Genomic DNA, 18034 nt, shown 5'->3' on the forward strand with positions numbered 1-18034 from the left:
AGCACTTACTGTATGCCTGGCTCTACTGGGCTGTGCTTTATTGAGCACCTTCTCCAAAAGAAAAGTATGTACGTATATAATTGAACCTGTATTTCCCCCTATAATTATTAGCTTCTAAGTGTTAAATTTTTTTATTCTGGAAAAAAAAAAGTTTACTCCATCTAAAGGGCTTTGCTCAGCACCTGGCACAGAGTAAATGATTAGGACCGGAGGGCTGGAACATCTGCTCTAACCGGCTTTCCTTGCATTGGTCCTGGAATACTAAGGAGCTTCTGGAGGGCGCGGGGTGCCCCCCCATTCATCCTGGAGTGAGGGAGCGGGCCCCTGATCTGTGAGGACCGAATTTCCTGCCCATTTGCTGCTCACACCTTCCGGAGGCCAAACGGGGCAGCCCAGCTGCGGCCCAAAGGGGGAGGGGCGCGGCCGCCCAGCAGATGGCAGCATTTACATACAGCTGGGAGCCCCCTCTGAGGCGGGGGCTCCTCGCCCTGGCGTCTGGTGCATCCGTGATGCGGGTTTGGTGAGGGTGGCTTTGTTTTGGGGAGGGGAAACACACTCGAGCATGCTCGCGCGCGCACACACACACACACACACGGGTCCACAAAGAACACTGGATCTTCATCGTATCCACACAGGGCTACACTCATGGACCTCCCACACCCAGCCTCCTTCACACACAAACCCTCAGCCATTCACAACCTTGCACAGACCTTACCACACACACACACACACACACACACAGCCACCTAGAGGCACCTGCACAGACCACAAAGTCACCGGTTCCTATGACTACACATAGTGGTCCAGGAGCTAACACATTTTTGTACACCTGCACAGAGAAGCATCTACACAGCCACAGAATCTCAGAAGTCACACAACCGTGAAATCATGTACATCTCCATTCTCCCATGCAGGTGTGTGCGTGCGTGTATACACACGCACACACACACAGAGAATCTTAGAATTATTTACAACCTCACAAAGACTTAACCATATACAATTTCAGGCACATGTGGAGCCACACAATCTGACCTAGACACACAATCACAGTCATGTACATCCTCCAGTAGCTCTTGCTCACACACCACACATACTCAGAGTTTTAAAATCATATCCAACCTCACACACAAGCTTAACCCCCCAACCCCACCCTATCCTCAGCCACACAAATCATGCCCACAACCGCATGTAAGATGTACACTCACTGCATTACCTGTGGCCACGACACAGTCTCATGGCTGCTCCAGCACATTCTTCTTCCCCTGCGACCTCCTCCCCTAGGGTCCCCTGGAGCCGGCGGCTGCCCGAAGGGGCGGAGCTGTCCTCTCAGATATAAGTCTCCGGAGCCAGCAGCTGCGGCTCCCAAGACCTCCGGAAGGCCATGGTCTCCCCGCAGATGCCCCAGCTCCTCTCCCCGACGGTGATCCTGGCGCTCTTTTTCCTTCCCCAGGTCGGAGCCCAAGTGGAAAGGGTGGATGGGAGGGTGTGCAACCCGGGAGTCTTGGGGAGGGGGCGCGGGGCGGATGAGATGTCTGGGTCCCCGCAGTCCCCTCACCCTGTACCCCTTTCCGCCCCAGACACGGCCGGCCGGCGTCTTCGAGCTGCAGATCCACTCTTTCGGGCCAGGACCAGGCCCGGGCGCCCCGCGATCCCCCTGCAAGGCCGGGGACACCTGCCGCCTCTTCTTCAGGGTCTGCCTGAAGCCAGGGATCTCCGAGGAGGCCGCCGAGTCTCCGTGCACCCTGGGCGCGGCGCTGAGTGCGCGCGGACCGGTCTATACTGCGCAGCCCGGAGCGCCAGCGCCTGACTTGCCCCTGCCAGACGGCCTCATGCGCGTGCCCTTCCGGGACGCCTGGCCGGTGAGACCCAGCCCCGGGGCACGCCCGTACTGGGGGCCTTACCCAAACCTCGACTGCCATCTGCCCTCCAACTTCAAAGACCCTGCCCCCTGGGGACCCCAAATTTCCAGTAACTCCATCATCTGGAATCTCACATTCTCAGACCCATAAACCCAAATTTTCTGATTCCGAATTTCCCTCTAGGGATCCCAGATCACAGCCTTGCATGCCTGGAACCCTGAATTCCCAGAACCCCAAACTCACCTTCTAGAAATCCTCAATTCACAGGACCCTACCCCTGTTCCTTGGGGATCCTTAAACACTGGTATCCCCATCTTTGTCCCCAAATTTCCTTGCACCTAGGGAGACTTTCACACTCTGTCTTGGGGAGCCCCAATATCCTCTCACCTTATCTCTTCTCAGACCTTGCAGTTGGGGCCTGTATCCATGACTTTTTCACCTCCAAAATCCTATTTTCCATCCCACAACCCCAAAAGCATAAAGGTGAAGAGAATTGTTTTTGAATTCTAGACACTTATGCTTTTGGGCAAGTGACTTTCCCTTTTCTAGCCTCAGTATCCTCATCTGTAAAATGGGATCATCATGGTACATTATAGTGGTCCCTTTTGAGAGATTCAACCAGGTATCTTGAGTATAGTGCTTACCACATAGTAAGTACTCAATAAAGAAAGCCAAAACAGTCATTCCTTGCCTGGGCCAGCCTCTGGGAATTGTCCCTTGCCTGTCTGGCCCCTGGAATGGTCGTCACTCTTTACCTTTTAAAATCTGGCCTTCATTGAGTACCTACCTGCCCTGACCACTGTCTTCATTCTTCTCTCTCCACCTTCCTCCACCCAACCAGGGCACCTTCTCTCTCATCATTGAAACCTGGAGAGAGGAGTTAGGAGAACAGATTGGAGGTGAGTATCTTCAATTCTGGGACTTCAGTGTAGAGTGTGGGAGATCCAGGGAGTTGGGGCCCGATGTGAGGTCCAGGAGGGTGACATGGGGCTGTCTGTAGGGTGGGGCATTCATGGGATTGCTGGACCCATGATGTCATCACAGCTCCCGGAGTGTGGTGCTGGGTGTTGACAACCCCAGGGCTCTTGGCATGTCGACACAGAAATGTCCTGATACCAGGCAAAGCGGGGTGGGGGCAGGGAGAGGCGGGAAGAAGCTCTCTTACTATCTTGGAGTCGAAGCAGCAGCGTTTCACAGTCCTGCCCTGTCACCATCTGATTTTAAGAACCCAGGGTACAATATGAGTTACTTTCTGGTTCTTGTAGGCAAAACCCTGTCACCTTGTCCATATAGAGGGCCTCAGGACCCCTTTGGGATGTTGCAGTTTCACCAGAGAGGTTTCAAGGATATGGGATGATCTTAACCTTAATTCGAGGGAGACTTTGATGCTATATAAGGCCCAGAGGAAGGGTTCTGTCACCATTTTGATATAGGAAAAGCCTGAGGCACAATTTGGGGGTGTTTTTGACCTCACTTCAAAGACCTGTTATTGCCCCTTGGCCATATTAGGGATATTATATGTCCCAGGATGTTAGGGGTCTCATAACTACTTTAATATACAAAAATTCTGGGGCAAAATATAGGGCCACTTCGGCTTCTCTGGGAGAACTGTTATCATCATGATGGTCATAGGGTTCGCGTCATCGAAGATCCCAGGGCGCATTAGGGGAGTTTGCAGCCTTGCTAAGTAACTGCCATTCTCAGGACTCAAAAGGGGTGTTTTGGCTTCGTTAAGACGGGAAAGGAGAGTGCAAGCCTGCGCGCTCCGTCTCCATCCCAAGACCGAGGCGGGCCGCAGCCTAGCACATCTCCCTTCTCACCGCAGGGCCCGCTTGGAGCCTGCTGGCGCGCGTAGCGGGCCGGCGTCGCCTGGCGGCCGGGGGCCCGTGGGCCCGGGACGTGCAGCGCGCAGGCGTCTGGGAGCTGCGCTTCTCCTACCGCGCGCGCTGCGAGCCGCCGGCCGTTGGGGCCGCATGCGCGCGCCTCTGCCGCTCGCGCGGCGCCCCCTCACGGTGTGGCCCGGAACTGCGCCCCTGCCCGCAGATTGAGGACAAATGCGAGGCACCGCGTGAGTCCTGCGTTCAAACCCACCCCACCCCGTCATGGCCCCTCCGGCTCCTTTCACAACCTAGTTACCCTCTTCAGGGCACTGGGGACCTGAGAACCCCTCGCCAGCTTCATTCATGGTCTTCAGCCCGCTCCCATGATCCAGCTACCACTCTCTGGGAAACTAAGGACCCTAGACTTCTCTCCAGCCCTGCCTGGGCACTCCAGCCCCCTTCCCTCTTCCCAGCACACTTGTCTCCCCAAATAAGAGCCGCACACCCATTTCCCATCCTTGTGCCCCCAGTTCCTCCCCTAATCCATACCCACACCCCTTTCCAGATGCTCGGACCCCAAAGCTCTTCTAATTCTGGGGCCCTCCCTACCCCCACGCAGGAGCTTTGGAAGCTCCTCCCATTCACCCCAGGGGTTCCACCATCCTCCCTCCCTGTGATTGCACTCTAGACCCCACTGCGTTCTAAAGCTTGGGATCCCCCAACCCACCCTAGATATCCCAATGTCTGAGCCCCACTGAAGCCCCTAGGACCCCCAGGCTTATCCAGATCCTCCCAGACCTCCCCTAATCCAAGGCCCTCCCATTTCTCCTGAAAGGCCAAGGGTCCCTCCTCAATCCTCTTCCTTCATTCTCCTCTCTCCAAGCTCAGACCTGGGAGCCTCCACTCCATTCTCCTTCCAAGAGCACAGACTCTGGAACTCACTGGTCTGGGTTCAGATCCTAGCTGTGCCACTTCCTAGCTGGGTAAATCACCCTGCCTCTCAGGGCCTCAGTTTCCCTGTCTGTAAACTGGGTGTTGCAATACCATCTAGCCCATTGGGTTGACAGTCACAAAGATGAAACAAGTGATGCACGGAAAGTGCTCAGAAATTTCTCTGATTTCCTATCCTCCCTTCATCAATATTCCTCTTCCCTCTGCCTCTGCTTCCCCCATAGCGGCATGTCGAGCAGGCTGCAGCCCAGAGCACGGCTTCTGTGAGCAGCCCGATGAATGTCGATGCCTGGAGGGCTGGACTGGGCCCCTCTGCACAATCCCTGTCTCCACCAGCAGCTGCCTCAGCCCCAGGGGCCCATCCTCTGCCACCACTGGATGCCTCGTACCCGGGCCTGGGCCCTGTGATGGGAATCCGTGTGCCAACGGAGGCAGCTGTAGTGTCAGTATCACCCCCCCCCCCCCGGATCCTGGGTAATACTTTTCCCAGGGAGTCCCCTGTCTGGGACTCCATGAGACAACAGCCTGGTGGGGGAGGGGGGGCTGGGGAAGCTATCAGGGAGGGCTTCCTGGAGCTGTCCAGTCTGCATCTGGGGCCTTGAAGTAGGATGACGTGTTGGGGAGAGGAGCCCCAGTGGGTGGCACCTAAAGGTGTGGATGTGGGAATGATGAGGGATCCTATCGGGCCACAAACTGCCCCGCCTATGGGGTAGAGAACAAGTCAGAGCTCAAGGTAGGGGTGGTGGCGCCGAGTGGGTTGAGGATTAGGGAAGGGCGGGCATCAGAGAAGGCTTCCTGAAGATGGACCCGGGCTGGGGCTTCTGAAGTAAGCCCCATTTGGCAGACAGGAGGTGACTGGAGAAGCTAGACCGGACGAGTGGCCTGGGGGAAGCGAAGGTGTGGTGGTGGGAGTGAGCCTGGAATGAAGCAGAGCCTGGTGTGGGCCACCTGGACACTGCCACCATGGGACAGTGAGAAACATTCAGCGTTCAAGTTAGGGGGAGGGCCTGAGAAGGGGAGATCCAGGGAAGGCCCCATGGAGGAGGTGAACTTAGAGCTAGGACCTGGAATTAGGCCTGGGCCATGCGGACAGCATCGGGGAGGGCGGACAGGGCGGGCAGCATTTGGCAGCAAAGGTGTAGAGGTGGGAACGGGATCTCTCTGGGCCTCCAGAGCGTCCCCTCTGTGGGGTTGGATGGGCAGACCCAGAAACGTGGAACAGAGAGGTTGTCTTGGCCTCAGGGACTTCCTCGGTGAGGCCGCTACACCCTAGGAGGTGGGACTAGACCAGGAGCAGCCCCGCAATGGTCAAGACTGAGGAAGGGGGGACTTCCCTGGCAGTCCAGTGGTTAAGACTCCGTGCTTTCACTGCAGGAGGCACAGGTTCAATCCCTGATCAGGGAACTAAGATCCCTCATGCCGCACCGGGCGGCCAAAAAAAAAAGACTAAGGAGAGGGATGGGATTTCTAAGGAGATGCTGATCCAAAGTCCTCTTGCCTGTGCCCAGGAGACCCCGGGGTCCTTCGAATGCACCTGTCCCCGTGGGTTCTACGGGTTGCGGTGTGAGGTGAGCGGGGTGACATGTGCGGATGGACCTTGCTTCAACGGCGGCTTGTGTGTGGGAGGTGCAGACCCCGACTCTGCCTACATCTGCCGTTGCCCGCCCGGTTTCCAAGGCTCCAATTGTGAGAAGAGGGTGGACCGGTGCAGCCTGCAGCCATGCCGGAATGGTGAGGTGGGGAGGACAGAGCGGTGGGGGAGGGGAGTGGGGGTCCCTGCATGGTCAGTGGGCAAGAGCAGGGCTTGGCTCACACAGTCCCGGGGGGGGATCCTGACTTTGTCTCCTCTCGGCCTGTGGCTGGGCTCCCCTCTGCCCAGCCTCAATTTGCTCTTCTGTAAAACGGGCGAGGTGACATTCCTATCTCGTAACTATTTGTTGAGCATCTACTGTGTGCCAGGCCCTGTTCCCGGGATACAGTAGGGAATGAGATGAAAACCCCCACCCTCGTAGAGCTGATGGAGCAGAGAGACAATAAAGAAGATCAATGAGTAAATATAGGAGGTTTTGTGGTGATAAAAACTAAGAAGAGGGAATCCCCTGGTGGTTAGGGCTCTGAGCTTCCACTGCAGGGGGCATGGGTTCAATCCCTGGTCGGGGAGCTAAGATCCCAAAAGCCGTGAGGTGCCGCCAAAAATAAAATAAGACAAAACAAAAAAATGAAAAAAAAAAAGAAAGCCAGAAGGGGGATGAGAAGTAGTGTGTATGGGGTGGCAGGTTGACATTTTAGCTAGAGTGGGTAAGGAAGACCATGCTGCAGGTAGGGAGGCAGCCATGTGGGGATCTGAGGGAAGAGTATGTTCCAGGCAGAGGGATGAACAAGTGCAAAGACCCTGAGGTAGGAATATGCCTGGTGTGTTCAGCATCGCAGGGAAGCCAGTGTGGTTGGGGCAGAGGGAGTGAGGGTAGGCTGGTGAGAGATGAGGTCAGGGAGGTGACTGGGACAGATCCTGTAGGGCTTCATGGGTTATGGGGAGGATTCGGATGTTACCCTGAGATGGAGCCAGAGGAGGGTTCTGAATAGTGGGGAGACCTGATTTGACATAGGTATTAAAATATTAAATGAGACCATGAATGTGAAGGGCTCAGCGCCCTCTTCTTTTAATACTAATTCTCTCCAAAACGCTCACTGAGTGTTCACTCTGGGCTGAGTGGTAGTGGGAACACAGCAGTGGTACATAGGGGTAGCAGTCCAGAGGGGAAGACAGAGTCGTCCTTAGACAGGGCCCACAGTGGCCAGGGTGTGATGGCGGAGCGCAGGGTTGGGATGGAGGAAGAATCGGACGGCTATCTGGAGGAGGGGACACCTGAGCACAGACCTGGAGGATGAGCTCGAAAAGAGAACAGGTGAAAAGAATGAGAGAAAAGGAGGAAGGGAAAAGGGAGAAGAAGGCACGGGCAAAGGCCAGGTGGTTCAAACCCGTCGTTCCAGAACTGTTGAAACTATTTCAGTACGGTTAAAGCCGAGAGAAAAAGAGACAGAGACCCAGAAAACCAAAGAGGTGTGAGGCCGAGTTAATGCAAGACTTCACCAGGGGGAAAAGAGGCGGGCCGGTTTTCCAGGCAAACTCCCAGAGGCTGGCCCTAGAGTTAGACGGGCCCAGAGAAAAGATGAGGGCGAGGATCACCGAGCTGAGAAGAAATCGCGGGCTGGCTTGGGGCGGCGGGCTTGGGGGACTCCCCCCAATCGGGCCACGCCCCTGACGCCCCCTTCCCCACAGGCGGGCTCTGCCTGGATCTGGGCCACGCCCTGCGCTGCCGCTGCCGCGCGGGCTTCGCGGGGCCACGCTGCGAGCACGACCTGGATGACTGCGCCAGCCGCGCCTGCGCCAACGGCGGCACCTGCCTGGAGGGCGGCGGCGCGCGCCGCTGCTCCTGCGCGCTGGGCTTCGGCGGCCGCGACTGCCGCGAGCGCGCCGACCCCTGCGCCGCGCGCCCCTGCGCCCACGGCGGGCGCTGCTACGCGCACTTCTCCGGCCTCGTCTGCGCCTGCGCGCCCGGCTACATGGGCGCGCGGTGCGAGTTCCCGGTTCACCCCGACGGCGCAGGCGCGTTGCCCGTGGCCCCGCCGGGTCTGAGGCCCGGGGACCCGCAGCGTTTCCTTTTGCCACCGGCTTTGGGACTGCTGGTGGCCGCGGGCTTGGCCGGCTCTGCGCTCTTGCTGGTCCACGTGCGACGCCGTGGCCCTGGCCGGGATACTGGGTCTCGCTTGCTGGCGGGGACCCCGGAGCCATCAGTCCACGCGCTCCCTGATGCACTCAACAACTTGAGGACGCGGGAAGGTGCCGGGGATGGCCCGAGGTGAGTGGCTTGGCCGCAGACGTAAGCCTTGTCCCTCTCGTCTGCTTGCATCAATCTCCGTAATGCAATTGGCCTGATTCCTTGATGGGCCTTCCTTGATTGGTCCCTTTCTCTTATCCCAGCTCCAACCTTTTTCTGGTTGGGTCGTTTCACAATTCCTCTGGTTGGCTTTGAGTTCCCTTCCTTGGTGGGTGGGAAAACAAGATATGAAAATTTAAAGTGTCTGGATCTTACTCTTCTCCTCCCGCAGCCCGTCCTCAGATTGGAATCGCCCTGAAGATGGAGACGCTCGTTCGGTTTACGTCATATCTGCTCCTTGTATCTACGCTCGGGAGGTAGTTACCACCCTGCGCACGTTGGGCATGCTGGGCAGAGGCAGCTCCTGCTTTTCCTGTAGATCTCCTTTATCTGTAAAATGAAGAGGGTAGTGTCTCTGGAAGGTCCTCTGCCCATTTTTCAGTTTTGACTTAATTTAGTTCTATCTTGCATGCCTTTTGCTATCGTTTTGAGCTACTTGGCATCTTCTCTTTGGATGATCTTTGGGCCTCAAGAGGTCACAGTGGGGAGCCTCAGCCAGAGCTTCTCCACTGATTTCCACTCACTGGGGAGAGGGAGGGGAGAGGGAGGGGCAGACCTTTCTAATGCTTCCTACTTGCTCTGTTTCTAGGCCTGAGCTGCCCCTTCTCCATCAGCACCTGGGGACAGAACCTGGATATTTTTGTATTCTCTGCTTCAGACACTTAGGAGTTCAAGCTGGAAGGGGTGATGGGGAGGATTTTACCATTGGAAGTTGTACATAATGGTTATTTATATCCTATCTCTTTTTCTCTCCCCATCTCTCCAGAGACATCTATAAAGGCTCTTAGTTTGATCAGCTTTGACTCATCAAGTTGAGTGCTTTGTATGTGGTTTTGGGGCTGAGGGGAGAGATTTTGTCTCCTGGGAAGAATAATAGGACTCTACTGCAGGGGTCAGAAACAACTCAAAGTAGTTTAAATAAACAAGAGAATTTATTAGTTTATAAAAGTGAAAATCCTGTGGCAGGTGTAGCTTTAGCAGGGCTGGATTCAGGGGCTCTGTGTTTTCCTCCAGTTGTCTCTAGGATGACTTCATATGTAGACAGGCTTTCATTGGCCCTGGCTTATCACATGACCTTGCTCAAACTAGGGGCCAGGCAGTATGGCTTATTTTGATTGGCCAGGCTTGGCCATCTGTCTAGTGCGTGCATGGCAGGGATTAAGGTCAGCCTGTTCAAACCACATGGAATATGTGGGCAAAGGAGTGTCCCTTTCTGTATCAAAAATCAGCATTTGTTACTAGATATAAGTACTGTACCTGGCAGGCAAACGGACAGAACCAGTCAGAGCAGAAAGAAACTATTTTACAGAGGAATGGGAGGCCCAGAGAGTGAAGTAACTGCTGCAGCTCCTTCCTGATGAGATGGAACAAATCTAGGTAAGATCTAGCAGAGAGGGGGAACCTTCCTAAATTTGGGGACTATCGTAATACAGTTCATCGCACATCTAATACTACTTCTACCACTGAAAATATAAAAAGCCTGCATCAGCCAATTTCTGCCAATCCTCCTTCCCCATATTTTCTAGTGGGGAGTAGGCTGGGACAGTGCCCAAGCACTTTTGGAAATGAGCAAAATCATAGGAACTGAAGATGAGAGAACAGAGAAAAGTAACAAATGGAATATAGCAACAAATGAACAAATGAAGGAGTCCTTTTATTAGAACATCAGCCAAGGGATCCACATGTTCTTTTAATTCAGTCAACGATACCATATATTGAATAAATACTTATACATACGAATTCTCCTTTCAAGTTTCACTATATTGAATTTCTGTGTCATGAGAATTAACTGTACCATTAAGGAATATGGACATTGAAACAAAGGCCTACTATCAAATGATATTTAAATTGAGATTAAAGGCAGACATCAACACCAGCCCATTGTTCCTTCAAAGACAACGCGATATTCAGAGGCCGAGTCTTTGCTGCCTTGAACAAATTATACCACCTGCCGAGAGAGCAGAACTCAATTTAAAAGCAAAGATGGGGGCTTCCCTGGTGGCGCAGTGGTTGAGAGTCCGCCTGCCGATGCAGGGGACGCGGGTTCGTGCCCCGGTCTGGGAGGATCCCACATGCCGCGGAGCGGCTGGGCCCGTGAGCCGTGGCCGCTGAGCCTGTGCTCCGGAGCCTGTGCTCCGCAAGGGGAGAGGCCACAACAGTGAGAGGCCCGCCTACCGCAAAAAAAAAAAAAAAAAAAAAAAGCAAAGATGGGAAACTGTGTTACACTCATGTATTTTTTTAAATTTTTATTTATTTTATGTATTTATTTTTAGCTGCATTGGGTGTTCGCTGCGTGTGGGCTTTCCCTAGTTGGCGGTGAGCGTGGGCTACTCTTCATTGCAGTGCACGGGCTTCTCATTGCGGTGGCTTCTCTCGTTGCAGAGCACGGGCTCTAGGTGTGCGGGCTTCAGTAGTTGCGGCATGTGGGTTCAGTAGTTGTGGCTCGTGGGCTCCAGAGCGCAGGCTCAGTAGCAGTGGCACACGGGCTTAGTCGCTCTGCGGCATGTGGGATCTTCCCAGACCAGGGATCAAACTCGTGTTCCCTGCATTGGCAGATGGATTCTTAACCACTGCGCCACCAGGAAAGTCCCTTCATCATGTTTTTTTTTTTTTTTTTTTTTTTTTTTTTTTTTGCGGTATGCGGGCCTCTTACTGTTGTGGCCTCTCCCATTGCGGAGCACAGGCTCCGGACGCTCAGGCTCAGCAGCCATGCCTCACGGGCCTAGCCGCTCCATGGCATGTGGGATCTTCCCGGACCGGGGCACGAACCCGCGTCCCCTGCATCGGCAGGCGGACTCTCAACCACTGCACCACCAGGGAAGCCCTTCATCATGTATTTTTGATCAGTGACTGCATGCAAGCTGAAGGCAGGCAGCTGAATCCCATGGATTCCCCCCTTTGATGCACTTCTGGTGTCAAGGATGCCTCACCTATCTCAGAGTCTTGGCACCATCGCTGTACATGTCAGTGAGTCATCACAGGAACAGTACTGGCTGGATTATCAAAGAGTGATGACCAGAGTCCTCTGATTCACCACCATAAGGGAGGAGTCCCACACCCAAGCCTGGAGGCCCTTTAAAGTGCAGGCTCTGTTCTATCACTTTGCCTCACAGGCTGCTGCAGGCTCAGCCTAAGGTCATAGCCTCTGGGGCAAGGAAGACTATCTCAGATGATCAGAGCTTGCAGGGAAGAGAAAGTTATTCTGGTCCAAATCCTTCACTTGAAAGGTGAAAGGAAGCAGGGCCCCAGAGGAGTAAGGTGGAAGGCATTGCACACCAAGGAGAAACTTGTCATTTTTTTTCTCTTTTGGCAGAGCTTTAAATCTTTAAATCAGGCATACACTTATTGCATTTAGCACAATGGCAGTAGCAAATAAAGTAACCTAAATGATCACTCCAAAAAGCACAAACAAAGACAAAAAACCAAAAAGCCTACAAATGCACAGAAATCAGACTGCTTTGGTTCAGATCTTGGTTTTGCCATGTATTCAGACAAGTCACTTTACCTCTCAGTGCCTTAATTTCCTTATCTGTAAAATGAAACTAGTAATAGAATCTGCCTCAGAAGTTTGTGAGTGTTAAATGAGTTAATAAGTACAAAGCATTTTATAACAGAGGCTGGCATGCAATAGATGCTCAGTAAATATTACTTCTCAATATTATGCTATAAGAGGAAAGCCCATTTCAAGTTCATTTCACAGAGGGGCAAACTGAAGCCCAGAGAGGGGTAGACGCTTGCCTAGCATCACACAGAAAATTCAGTGTCTTTCTTGATCTTCCTGGTTTTTGGGACCCAGGCCCAAGGTTTAGCACAGGAGGGGCTCTCGGGGGTTGGGAAGCACAGTGGACTTATGTTTGAAACCCTTCCATGAATCTGAGTAAGGTCTGTACCTGACCTAATAGTATTGGACTGGACTTCCCTGGTGGTCCAGCAGTTAAGAATCCACTTGCCAGTGCAGGGGACGTGGGTTTGATCCCTGGTCCGAGGGTTTGATCCCTGGTCCGAGAAGATCCCACATGTCTCAGGGCGACTAAGCCTGTGTGCCACAACTACTGAGCCCACACGCTGCAACTACTGAGCCTGCGTGCTGTAACTGCTGAAGCCTGCACCTAGAGCCTGTGCTCTGCAACAAGAGAAGCGACTGCAATGAGAAGCTCACGCACCAAAATGAAGAGTAGCCCCCGCTTGCCACAGCTAGAGAAAGCCTGTGCAGCAACAAAGACCGAGTGCAGCCAAAAAAAAACCAAAAAAACAATAGTATTGGACCAATTGGTTTTGACAGTGTACTGTGGTTACATAAGATGTTATCAGGGAAAACTGGGTGAAAGTTACACAGGAATTCTCTGTACTATTTCCCCAACTTCTCACCAGTGTTAAAACTATATCAAAATAAAAAGACATTTATTGAGTGCCTACTGTGTGCCAGGCCTTGTTCTAGGAGCTGAGGATTCAGCAGTGAACGAGACAAGTTCCCACCCTGGAGGAACTCAGTGTGATAGAGCCCTTGACACAAGGTTCTGTGTCAGGACCCTAGAGTCTGATGGCTGCCGTTTGAGTCCTGGCTCTGCCACTTACCAGCTGTGGGTATGTGTGTAGCACTTAGCGCTACGTGAATGTAAAATCTGTTATTGTTGTTATTATTTTTCTCCAGGTCTCTCAGTTGTCACCTCTTCTAGGAAGCCCTCTCTGATTGCCCCCAGACTGGTTCTAACACCTGTTTTGGGATCCCACAAGTCCCCGTGTTTCCTCACCATATCTCTAACCCCTCTGCCTGTGCCTCCTCCACCCTCACCCTGACCTCACTGGGCTGTCACTGTTTGTTAAGGGGTATATCTCCTCTACTGGACAGGGAGCCTGATAACTGGACTTCGGCTTTCCTGACTGCTCTGGCCCCAGAATCACCCAGTACAGGACTGTGCACATAGCAGGCACTCAATGAACATATAGTGAACACCTGAACGTTAAGGACACTGGCAATCTGGAGATAGGGATTTGGGGGATGGGAATTATCAGGGGAGATCCAGAGGCCTCCGCCCCATCTGCGGCTCTGGGCAATAGAACCTGAGCGCTGAATGGAACCCCGTGTAATAGCACCCCATTGTGTTTGCCTCCCGTTTTAGAACCTGGTGTAGATGAGGCTCTCCCCACCCAAGGCAGGAGGGTCGGGCAGGATCCCAACCCAGGCTACCTGGAGTCTACCCCTATCCCCCATGAACAACCAGGCGCGGGCCCCAGCTCCTTCCCCGGTCTGGCCCTCGGCCTCGGTCCGGGCCTTGACTCTGGCCCGGGGTACGACCCCGGTCAGGACTTCGATCCAGGTTCGGACTCCGACTCTGGTCCCGGCCTTGGGCCCGATCCGGATCCTGATTCTGGTCCGGACCCTGAACCCGGTCCGGACCCCGACGCCGGTCCGGTCCCCGACTCCGGTCCAGATCCTGACTCCGGCCCGGATCCCAACCCCGACCCCATCTCGGGTCCTGGTTCCTGCCTCGGAATCCTTTCCGAACTCGGCCCTATCTTTGGATCCGCCCTAGGAACCTGAACCCGAGCTCACTTTGTCATCTGATAGGGATCCTGAGCCAGCCTTGAGGGTGAAGCACGTCCCATCTGTCACCGATGGATTTGGTCCCATCCAAGAGCCCTTTCCTGCCCTTACTCCACTGGCCACCGATTTACTGGGGCCCCCCCTTGGGTCCACTCTGAGGGCAGACCTATCGGCCACCAAGTTGACAGATTCCTCTTCTGGACATATCCCGGGGACGCCCATCCTGGGGGCCATCCTGGCGTTAGCTGTCGCCTTACCGATTTCTACCCATGCGTTCGCCTCCACCAGCGAGAACATCCACGTGGACGGCAGGATCATGATTCGAGTGGTGTAAGGGGCTGTCCCTGCCCACACCTGCCTCCTCCCCGTGGGGAAAGGGCTGCAGGGGGCAGGCTGTACCTGCCATTCTCTTTGGGACTAGAGAGCTCTGAATTCATTCATTCACTGTCCTGCCGGTCATGGGTCAGGACTTCTGGGGATAGAGGGCTGAGCAGAGCCATGCTTTCCTGGGGGTGGGAGGGGTGGGTGAGAGTGGGGAGCAGAGAGCCCTGAGGGAGGACAAGGGGTGGGAGAACTTCAGAAACTGAGTGTTTGGAGACAGCCTTTCTCAGGAGGTGGGTCTTAGGCGGCTACATCTCAGTGATGAGGCTACTAAGTGGGGTGGGGAGGGGAGGGTAGGAATAGGGGGATCAGGGTAGCAAGGGGGAAGGGGAGCAGCCAGTGCAAAGGCCAGAGGAGGCTGGCTTCAGTCCGTCTTTGTGGTCTCAGAGCTGAATCTTTGTGTCCATGACACGAGTAAACAGCAGTGACCTTCCTTGACCTCCCTGAGACCCAGGGCTGAATGTGGCCCAGGGAGGGGCTTTGTCTTCCCCTCCAGTCCCCTGCTGTGTCTCTTTTGCTCTGGTCCTTCTCTGTAGCTCTCCAGCTCCCTCTCCAACTCACTGCCTCTTTTCCTTTCCCCTTGTGGTGTGCATCTCTTTCTCCTTCTCTCTATCTCTCTTTTCCCATCTCCCCCCTCTCTCTTTCTCTGCCCATCTCCTCTTTTCTATCTCTTTCCCTGACTGCATGGACTCATTCATTATTTTATTCATTCAAAAACCATTTATTCAGCACCAACCCTGCTCTCAGCATCACAGACACAGCAGTGAATAAGACAGAGATGCCTGTGGCACTGACATTCTGGTTGGTGTGGAGGGGCAGGGATGGACAATAAATATGACACATGGCAAGTTATCTAGTATCTTAGAAGGTGATCAGTGCTATGGACAAAAGGCATCTTGTGGGGTGGGGGTGTCACAATTTTAGCTGGGGTAGTCAGGAAGGCCTCACTGAGGAGGTGATATATGAGCAAAGACCTGAAAGAGGGGAGAGAAGGAGCCATTCAGATACCAGGGAAAGAGCATTCTGCAGAGGGAAGAGCCAGTGCAAAGGCCCTGAGGCAAGACATGCTTGGAGTGTTGGAAGTGGCTGGAGCCAGGGGGTCAGTGGGAGGAGATAGAGCAGAGAGGTGATGGGGGCAGATCCTATGGGGGCTTGTGGGCCATGAGGAGGACTGTTTTTTTGCCCTGAGTAAGATGGCACTATGGGAGGCTTCTGAGCAGGGGAGGGATGGGATCTCACTTAGCTGTTCAGTGTCCCTCTGGACTTGAGGAGATACTGATGCGGTGTCTTCCTTCCATCTCTCTTCCTCCCTCCTCTCTGCCCTTGCCTCCAGTGGCCTCTGAAGCTATGGACTTCGGGTGAGTAGTTTTGACTTTAGAGGTGGGGGGAGTGGGGTCATGAAGTCTGGAAGAAGTTCCTGTTTTCCCTCCTTTTAAGACCTGTGATCCTGTGATGCTGTGACTACACGATCCCATCTCTTTCCCACAGTATATCCTACTGAAAAAGAGTCTGGAGCAGCAATTTCCAAACTGTCTACTCTTTGTGAGTGTGCTGGTGGCCTGGGAGAGTTGGGGGTGGTGGTGGTCAGGGCTCCAAGACCCCCAGGGAACTTGGAGGGAAGTTCTTAACCTCCCCCAACCTCCACCATTCCCTCCCCAGGAGGAGGACATATCTGCCCAGGCTACAGGGGAATTTGAAGTGTTCGTGGACGGGAAACTGGTCCATTCAAAGAAGGTGATTCTGAGCAAAGGTCGTGGACAGGGAGGGAGGGTGGAGCTGGGGTCCCAGGGGATGGGAGACATACGTGTCTGTGCTCTTTCCCTTCTGTGCCCAGAAAGGTGATGGCTTCGTGGATGAGACCAAGCTGCAGAAAATTGCGAGCCTTATCAATGAGGAGATCAAGAAAAGGTAGCAGGCAACTGGTGAGCTGGAGGTGAGGTGAGGGAGGTGACGTGGGAGGGGTGGAGGCTGGGCTGTGGATAAGTGGGTGGGTGGGCAGGAGGCAGGGCCCTGTCTTGGAGTCAAAGACACCCTAGCCCCAGTCCTAGCTCCGCCAGTCCTCACTGTTATAATCAGGATAAGTCATCTACATCCTTTTCTGAGCCTCAATTTTCTCATCTGTAAAGTGGGGTTGTTGAGATGATTCCATAAGAGGCCTCTTATAAGGTAATAAACAGTACACAGCTCAGAGCAGGGCTCAGTGTATGACAACTATACATTCTTTTCAAAAGAGCTTTAGGGTTTTTTTTTTTTAGCTTTTAATTATAAAGCTGTGCTGTCCAATAGCAGCATGTGACTTTTCAACGTATAGTGGAGTTAATTAAAATTAAATACATTAAAAATTCAGTTATTAGTCACACTAGCCACATTTCAAATACAGCCACATGTGGCTGCTGTACTGGATAGCACAGATATAGAACATGGAATCCATCATCGCAGAAACTTCTATTGCTAACGTTGTCTTAAGGTATTAAAGCATAGACACAATAATTTATTTCCCACCAATACTGGACTTTTTTTTTTTTTTTTTTTTTGCGGTACGCGGGCCTCTCACTGTTGTGGCCTCTCCCGTTGCGGAGCACGGGCTCCGGGCGCGCAGGCTCAGCGGCCATGGCTCATGGGCCCAGCCGCTCCGCAGCACGTGGGATCCTCCCGGACCGGGGCACGAACCCGTGTCCCCTGCACCGGCAGACGGACTCTCAACCACTGCGCCACCAGGTAAGCCCCTCCTTTTTCTTTTTTGTATGTATATCTATTATGGAGGTTTGGTTTGCGGTTACCATGAGGTTTTTGTGTAGGAGTCTATATACATATGTGATTGTTTTAAGTTGCTGATCTCTTAATTAGAAATGCATTTTTAAAACCTTGCGTTTGTACTCTCCTCCCCTCACCAATTACTGTTTTTTGTTTTTTTTTTTTCGGTACGCGGGCCTCTCACTGTTGTGGCCTCTCCCGTTGCGGAGCACAGGCTCCGGACGCACAGGCTCAGCGGCCATGGCTCACGGGCCCAGCCGCTCTGCAGCATGTGGGATCTACCCAGACTGGGGCACGAACCCGTGTTCCCTGCATCGTCAGGCGGACTCTCAACCACTGCGCCACCAGGGCAGCCCTACTGTTTTTTTTAAAAAATTTTATTTATTTATTTACTGATTGATTGATTGATTGATTGCCGCACTGGGTCTTCACTTTCTCTAGCTGCGGCGAGCGGGGGCTACTCTTCGTTGTGGTGCACGGGCTCTAGGCACGCAGGTTTCGGTAGTTGTGGCGCACGGGCTTAGTTGCTCCGCGGCATGCGGGACCCTCCCAGACCAGGGCTCGAACCCGTGTCCCCTGCACCGGCAGGAGGATTCCCAACCACTGCCACCAGGGAAGTCCCGCAATTACTGTTTTTTGACATCATATTTTACATCTAATTGTTTTGTGTATCCCTTAACTGCTTATTGTGGATACAGATTGTGCATACAGATAGTGGATACAGATTTTACTACTTTTGTCTTTTAACCTCCCTACTAGCTTTGTGTGTGGATGATTTCCCACCTT

The 18034-nt window shown here is 53.5% G+C and overlaps 1 protein-coding gene across 1 annotated transcript; it reads left to right on the top strand.

The window, feature by feature from the left end:
• Positions 1 to 1381: 1381 nt before the first annotated feature.
• On the top strand, positions 1382 to 10269 carry DLL3 (delta like canonical Notch ligand 3; the record flags this gene model as incomplete). The annotated part of the gene is made up of 9 exons (XM_079723528.1): positions 1382 to 1450; positions 1578 to 1859; positions 2701 to 2758; positions 3685 to 3927; positions 4855 to 5072; positions 6139 to 6361; positions 7911 to 8490; positions 8741 to 8825; positions 9833 to 10269. The coding sequence occupies 9 exons, from the start codon at positions 1382 to 1384 to the stop codon at positions 9899 to 9901; spliced, it is 1827 nt and encodes a 608-aa protein (XP_079579654.1). The 3' UTR covers positions 9902 to 10269.
• Positions 10270 to 18034: the final 7765 nt, after the last annotated feature.

The sequence above is a fragment of the Hyperoodon ampullatus genome, assembly GCF_949752795.1.
Source record: "Hyperoodon ampullatus genome assembly, chromosome: 18".
Classification (NCBI taxonomy): domain Eukaryota; kingdom Metazoa; phylum Chordata; class Mammalia; order Artiodactyla; family Ziphiidae; genus Hyperoodon; species Hyperoodon ampullatus.